General features: G+C 56.0%; 1 protein-coding gene across 1 annotated transcript in view; it reads left to right on the top strand.

The window, feature by feature from the left end:
* The window catches only part of KIF25 (kinesin family member 25), a 34,257-nt gene that overhangs the window by 702 nt on the left and 25,651 nt on the right, over nucleotides 1–7,904 (top strand). Inside the window, exons 2-3 of the mRNA XM_045294536.1 lie at nucleotides 957–1,045; nucleotides 4,219–4,255. Of these exons, the coding sequence (XP_045150471.1) occupies nucleotides 957–1,045; nucleotides 4,219–4,255 (126 nt within the window). The remainder of the gene's footprint in view (nucleotides 1–956; nucleotides 1,046–4,218; nucleotides 4,256–7,904) is intronic.

Here is a 7,904-nt window from a genome sequence, read left to right as displayed (position 1 = left end):
GGTGGTGGTGGTGATGATACGGATACTAATGGTGTTGGTGATGGTGGTGGCCATGCTGTTGGTGGTGGAGGTGTTGGTGATGATGGTGGAGAAGATGGTGGTGATGGTGATGGTGGTGATGGTGGTGATGATGATGAAGAAGATGGTGATGGTGGTGGTGATGGTGGTGATGATGGTGGTGGTGATGGTGGTGGTGGTGATAATTACGGTGGTGGCGGCAGCAGAGGCTGAGTGCTGGTCATGGTTGAATCAAGAGAGGTGGGTACCCCAAGTTCAAGGGCTACACTCCAGCCCCCTGCCTCTCAGGGGCTGTCCTCAGGCCCTTCAGCATCTCCGAGACTGTGCCTGGGCCTCAGAACCCACAGCTGAAGATGCAGCTGCTGCTGGTGCCCACCCAGGGGCCCTGTGTGCAGAGCTCGCATCCATGAGCCCCTCGACCCCATTCACCCGAAGTCCTGGGGCCCATGTTCCTGCGAGGAGCCCCCCATCCCCAAGAGTTTCCAGTGGCCTCTCCTCCTAGGTGCCCTGGTGAACCCACGGCCCCAGCCTTGCGGTCAGCAGCAGGCACTCCCCCCGCATCACTGATTCTTATTCTTTGGTCTTCTCTTCCCAACATCACACCGTGGGCCTTTAGAGGGATTTGGCAGCGGGAGTAATGGGCAAAGGTACCTTAGGCACCTACAGGCCTTAGGCACCTACAGGAACCTTAGACACCTACCAGAACCTACACAGGCCTTAGGCGCCTACAGGAACCTGCACAGGGGGGCACAGGAAGTGAGCACACGTGTTCTGTGTGAAGAGAGGACACTCCCGTGATGCCAACCCCTGCTGCTCGAGGGCATGGGGTGCAGGGAACGGGGCTGAGACCCTGATCCGGTCCATGGCTCTGGGCAGAGCCTCCCAGCCCAGCCAGCGGTGCAGTCATACCTGACGCTCATGGTGAACTCTCCTCACAGGAGCTGAGAGGAAGCATCAGGGTTCACTGTCGAATCCGCCCCCTGCTGCCCTTCGATAGCAGCTTTGATGACCCAGGTCAGCCACACAGGTGAGTCGTGTGTGTCTTGATGTGGGCTGATGAAAGCAGCCAGGGCCCCGCGTGGCTGCGCAGCAAGGTCGGCCTGCACTGTGCTGTGTGTTCTGATGCTCGACTCGCTGCGGTGGCTCTAGGCCTTGATAAGTGTCAAGGTTGCTGCTCTGCTATTGTGGGCTCTGCAGTGCACTGCCAACCAAAAGGTTGGAGGTTCAAACTCACCAGTCACTCTGTGCGAGAAAGGTGAGGCTGTCTGCTCCAGGAAAGACCCTCAGCCCTGCATCTCTGGGCATCCCACCCACAGGCTCGGGCCTGTGCGCTGTAGGCAGTGCGGCCCCATTCCCGTGCCCACTCTGGGGAGGCATTCCTGTGGAGCTTGCTGCTGCCGGCCTCCCAGCTGAGCCGGAGCCCTGGGTGGCATGGTCTTCGTTGGCATTGCCCTTCCTGTGTCTGGGCCAGCTCTCCCAGGGTGCCCATGACGTGGCCCACCAGAAACCCGCACAGGCACAGGGGGTGGGCTGCGGGTGCCCCACAGCTGCAGCAGCTGCACAGATGTCTAGTTGCAGCGCCTGCACTCCGCTGGGACCCCGGCGGCATGGTGCCTTTCACTGTGAGGTCTGTAGCTCGATACCACCAGCAACTCTGCCGGAGAGAGACGAGGCTTTCTCCTCCTGCAGAGCGACAGTCTTGGAAACCCACAGGACAGGGTAGACAGGCAGTTCTACCCTGTCTTGTGGGGTCGCTTTTACTCGGCACCGACTGCAGGGCAGTGAGATTGTTTTGGTTATAGGGTCGCTATGGGTCAGACCGGACAGGACGGCAGTGAAGGTTTTTGGTACTTCTTCTTGTGCCATGATTTATTTCCCCAAGGAGTCCCCCTCCCCCACTACCACTACACAAAGCTCCCAGACCCGCTTCCTGTCTCATCCCTGGGTTGCGGTCCCCAGCCCCTGATTCCAGCACTGCCGTCTCCACCTGGCAGGCCCTGGCGTCCTCCGTCCAGGACTCAGCCGCACCACCTGACCGTGGACTCAGGAGGGCCTGGCTGGGGACAGGGGCGTCTCGTTCTGAGGATGACAAATACCTTTGAACCCTGACACTCTTGCCAGCAGCAGCTCCTCAGAAGGAGAAAGGCCGGGCAAAAGAGCCAGTCCTTAAGCTGGTGGTGTGAAGACCCCCTGAGACCGCCCTCTCCTGCCCCCGGGGTTGTTGGGAGCTGGGCTCAACCTGTTGACATCCAGTAGCAAGGACATTCCTGGAAGCCACTGTCTGCTCCTCGACGGGCCTCAGGCCAGAGTCCACCTGGGCCCACAGTGGACTCCAGGGACCTCCTGTGTAGGCAGATTTGCTGGCTGCTGCCTGGGCCCTGGCTGGCAGCTCTGTGGGGGTAGGGTAGGGCTGTTCAGGCCCCGATGATTGAAGGCAGATGGCCAGGCTGCCTCTGAGGCACCTCTGAGCGGGTTTGAACCAGTGTGTTGGTCTGGGTACTTTAGAGAAACTTATCCACAGAAACTCATGTGTAAGAGAGAGCTTTATATAAAGGATAAATGCACATCAAGAAAACATCCCAACTCAGTGCTGCCCAAGCCCACAAGTCCAACATTAACCCATTAACCCATATGTCCAACACCAATCCACAAAGTCCTCCTCCATCTCACAAAACAGAGGCAATGATGCCGACTGCAGGAGGAAAGCCGAGTCAGTGAATGTGTAAGCATCTCAGCGCTGGCAGGGGTCTCCACATGGCTGCTCCAGCACCCAGGGCTGCATCGGGGTGGGTCCATGTGGCCTCTCCTCCTCAGGGATGTCTTGCAGGAAGTGAGCCTTGCCAGCTGAAGCAGGAACTGACTAAGGCAGCTGTACCCTGGTCAGACCTTCACAAAGCAAGAGACCCCAGAACTAGAAAGGCAAGGCTCACAGAGCCATTTATCCCTCCACCCTTCAATTAACCCCACATGAATTTATCGGCCAGGTTGGCACAATAAACTAAGTACCTCAACCAGCAGTCTTTCGGCTCATTGTCAAGTGCTCAGCTGTTTGCCTGTGCTCACTGGAAAGGGAACACCCAGCAGCAAGCCTGCTGCTCCTTAGTGGCATGTGCCACCTTCCGTCGGGTGGCAGGTGGCTCGTGGCGACCTTGCTGGTGAACTTACAAAACCGTTTCCACGGCGACAGAAAGTAGCCCCGCGGGTGCAGGGGAACCCGAGTTGGGCAGCTTACCCGAGTCGGTGGTTCTAACCCACCAGCTGCTCCTTGGGAGAAGGATGAGGCTGGCTGCTCCGCTGAAGATGGGCAGCCTTGGGCACCTGGAGGGGCAGCTGTGCTCTGTTCTGTAGGGTGGCTGTAGTCAGAATCGACTCGATGCCCGCGGGGTGGGATCTGTCAGCTCCTGTTTGCATGCCTGAGTGGTTTGCATGGTCGCTTTACGGCAGCTTGTGATTTTGTTTTGAGTCTATGCCTGCTTCTGGAGGGTGAAGTCCTTAAAGATAGAGCCCCACTCCACCCCCAAATCCAAACTCACTGCCATCGAGTTGATTCCAGCTCGGGGTGAACCCCCAGGACAGCGTAGAACTGCCTCTCTGCGTTCCCAAGATTAAAGTCTTTTCCAGGAGTTGACAGTCTCCTCTCCCTTCTAAGGAGCAGCTCATGGGTTTGAACTGCCAGCCTCCTGGTTGGCAGCCCAGTGCATAGACCACTTCACTGCTGGGGCTCCCCCTGGAAGGTCAAACCTTTGGTGTTTTTCTCCTGGCCCTCCATGGCTCTGTGTGTGTGATAGTCAAACACGGGCGATGGAAACCCAGCTGACTGACTCTCACACAACACACCGACGTGGTCCCACCACGGGATGTGCAGCCCCACCCAGGGGCTCCCAGGTCTCCACCCTGATGGAAGCGGACGTCCCACCTGCCTCCCATGGGTTCCAACCACCTGTCCTTTCTGTGTAGTCCCCAAGGCCCCAGGGGCCCCAGGCCACCACAGGGAGTGTGAGTGGGCAAGGGAAGGGGACACAGAGGGACAAAGGGGGTGGAGATGAAAACAGGAAATTCTGAAAGACACTGGGGGCTGGGGGGGGCAGACTACTGGGATGTGGGAATAGGGGTGAGGGTGGGGCTGGAAGGGACTGGCGCATAGAGGAGGGAGGACAGTTAGGACCCCTGGTGACGCCTCTCTTGCTCTCTTCCCCCCAGCTCCGTGTCGGGAACGGTGGTGCACGCCGTGGATGACGTGAGTAGTTCCCAACCAAGCCATGTCCGGAGAAGCCGCTGGCCTGATGGTCCCACTGCCCCCCTCACCCATGCCACGGGCTGCGCCGGGGCCCAAGGCACATCCTGCCTTATGGGGACTTGGGGTTGAATGAGCCACTCTGACGCGTTTGGTGCTTGGTCGTTCCAAAGATGGTGTTTGTGTCGTGAACTGTCCTGCCCCAGGAGGCAGCAAAGCCTGGGTCTGCTCTCCTGGTGTGAGCAAGCCCCCAAATTCCCCCACCCCGCAAGGTGCTCAGACAGCTTCTAGAAAAAGGGAATTGGAAGATAATGGGATGTCTTTCATGGGATGTTGGAAGCCTCTGCCCTGTAGGTCCTGGGGAAGGCAGCCCTGACTGGTGAGCTTTTCCAGCCCCAAGAGTTGATTGATGGGTATGTATAAGGAGGGCGTGGTCCCAGCCTGGACCCAGAGAAGCTGAGTGAGCTGTTACAGTGCTTGTGCACAGACCTCTGTGGTCCTTAGACCATCTGTTGTCAACTTGAGACTATTAAGAGTGAAGGGGTGGAGTTTAGCCTGTCAGTCAGGAGTGGCTCACTACAGGCGATACACACACACACACACACACACACACACACACACACACACACACTCCCTGCGACACATTCCTGCTGACAAGATACATGGAGCTACGCTAGAGCCCTGGAGTCAAAGGAAACATGCAGAGACCCACGCCGGCACTGAGATGCTTACACCACCATTGGATCCACAAGACTTTCCACCCACTGGCCTGTGAGCTAACGTTGCATGTGCTGCGTGAGTCTAAAGAGGAATTTATGGACTGGTATCGGACTTATGGGATAATATTGGACTTACAGATTGATCTGGACTGGGCTGGGATGTTTACTTAATGTACAATTACTCTTTATAAAAAGCTCTTTCCTATCCACATATGAGTATCTATGAATTTGTTTCTCTAGTCTACCAGGACTAACATCCCCCCCCGCCCCCATGTTTTCACAGAGAAATTAGCCTGTGAATGGCATTTTCACATGTGCCTGTGGAACTCTAAAAGATGGGGAGACGCATAAAGAGACAGGGTCCCCCCCACATACTCTCCTCGGCCACCTGCCTAACTGCCCCTCCCGGCCCTGCCCAGGGCCACTCTTAAATGGTATTGACCCCGCCACAAATACCTTTCTCCTTCCTCAGCCACTGTCAGCGTTTTCCCACTGCGACATGGTCCAGAGTGAGGCTGTCCCTGGCTGTCCCTCTGTGGCACTTCCCATCCAGTCAGCCCCTTGTTGGATGGTTTTAGTTCATTCACATGACCCAGCAGGTAGCCTCCCCACAGACCCAACTAGACTCAGGTTTGTAACAGGGCCTATGAACACTGAGAGAACCCAAACGTTTTAAAGAAGTTTTATATACAAGCAGGTACCACAAAAACCACTGATGCGCATCTGTTTTATTTTGACGTGAGGTGGGTAGTGCATTTGGAGTTGGTTCCACCAGGTCAGACTGTGAACCAAGCTTTCTATTTCAAGGTTCTGAAAAGATAGCATGAGAGTGTGTGGCACAAAAGGCCTGATTTGTGGCAGTCGGGGGACTGGTTTTGCCACCACGACAACGCACCTGCTCAAGCAGCCATCGCAGTGCACCAGTCTGGGGCAAAAAACAGCATGCCTCTCTTGGCCCAAGCACCTGACTCACCTGACCTCACTCCGTGCAACTTCTTTTTGTTTCCACAAATGGAGAGGGACTTGAAAGGACAGTGATTTGACGACATAGAAGAGGCGAAGAAAGAAATGAGGGAGGTGCTATCAGCCATCCAAACAGATGAGTTTGAAAAATGCTTCTGAGAATGGAATCACAGATTTGACAAGTGTACAACAACACCACAAACATTTTACATACATGCCAACCATGTGTCTACTGCCCAAACCTGGTCTCAGACCACGAGTTCTGATCTTTAAAGAACACCGATCAAATTTGATGGGTAAAACACAGTCTTTTGGTGCATTTGGTTCACACTTCATTGACGGGGCCAAAACGAATGTACACATGCCAAATGTGTGTCTGCGTGTTTCACATGTACATGTGGTCCCTGACCCACAGGGGTTCCATAAGACAAGCACCTCCTTAGAATTGTTTCCTAGCTGTCTGTCCCAGTCCTGGGTCCTATCTGTCTGTCTGTCCCAGCTCCTGGGTCCTGTCTATCTGTCCCAGTCCTGGGTCCTGCCTATCTGTCTGTCCTAGTCCTGAGTCCCATCTGTCTGTCTGTCCCAGCTCCTGGTGGCCCCATGGGCTCCTTGGCTTGTGGCTTCATCGGTCCGACCTCTGCTGTCATCTTTATGTGGCCTTGTTCTCTCTGTTTCTCCTTCTCCTTACGAAGACCCCAGTCACCTGCCCCATCAGTGATTACACCCTGTGTCCAGGCAGGCTCACATCCACAGAATATCTGGGCCCTCAGCCCCAAACACCCGTCATCTGATCATCGGGGTCAGTCTACGGCACCAACACCTCCTGACCCTGCACACCCACTGCCACTGAGTCCGGTCAGACTCACAGCGAGCCTGCGTGGGTTTCCCAGCCTGCCAGTCTCCACAGGAGCAGACAGCGCATCTTTCCCCCTCGGAGGGTGGGTGGGCTGGGTGGGTAGCATCCCAATGCCTAGGCCTGGGTACTGGAAACATTTTTGTGGTTTTTTTGCTTTTTTTCAATGAGGGAAGTTAGCAGGCTCCTTCCAGTCCGAGTCCGCAAACAGTCAGGCTACCGTCACTGGTGCCCAGCAGGACCTCTCCTCAGCCAGCAGCGCCACGTCTCCCTCTGGTCCATGGTCTCCCAGCCACGTGGCCCCTGGCCTCTGCCTCCATGGGCCTCGAAGCCCCGCCTAAGATGGAATCTGTGGAAAGCAAGCACTTCAAAACGTCCCTGTTTTCAACTCACATATGAAACCTTAAAGAGCCGTGTACCTAGATCTCTTTCAATATAGATGTCTTTCTGTATCTGTAAGTGTAATGGTGTATGCGTTTGAGTCGTGGTCCTGGGGATGAGTATTGGAAGTACCGTGGCCTCAGACGGCACAGACCCCTCATCAGTCTTGGAAGAAGCCTGGCCAGAGGGTCCTCAGAGTCAGGAGGGATGGGGAAAGTTTGTCTCACAGACCCGGGCCTGTTGTTGGGAGAGACAGTCCCTGGAGAAGGACGTCGTGTTTGGTAAATGGAGGAGCAGTAGCAAGGACGAGAAAGACCCTCCACAAGACAGACGGACAGCATGGGTGCAACCATGGGCTCAGCCACAGGGGCAGTTGTGAGGACGGCCCAGGACTGTGTGCTGTTCGGTTCTGCTGTGCACGGGCTTGCTATGGGTCAGAACCAACTGGATGACCCCAGACAACGAGACGACAAAGCACTTAACGTCCCCTTGACCCCCGGGGCCGGTGACTGAGCCAGGCATCAGGATAAGTCCACGCTGTGAAGAGGCACCGAGCCAATCCTGGCATCTCTTTGATCCTGCTGCCTCATCTCAGGGAGGCTGGTAGATTTGGCTTTTCTACACGGCCCCTGTTCTGTAGACGCCATGAGGGGTGTGCAGGAGCCGGCAGAGAAAATGTGCCCTGACCCAGCGTGTGATGAGTCCTCCTCCTCCTCCTCCTCCTCCTCCTCCTCCT

The sequence above is a fragment of the Echinops telfairi genome, unplaced genomic scaffold (genome assembly GCF_000313985.2).
Source record: "Echinops telfairi isolate 266 unplaced genomic scaffold, ASM31398v2 ScPeMD7_3533;HRSCAF=4204_0, whole genome shotgun sequence".
Lineage (NCBI taxonomy): Eukaryota > Metazoa > Chordata > Mammalia > Afrosoricida > Tenrecidae > Echinops > Echinops telfairi.
This window is presented reverse-complemented; position numbering and strand designations above follow the sequence as displayed.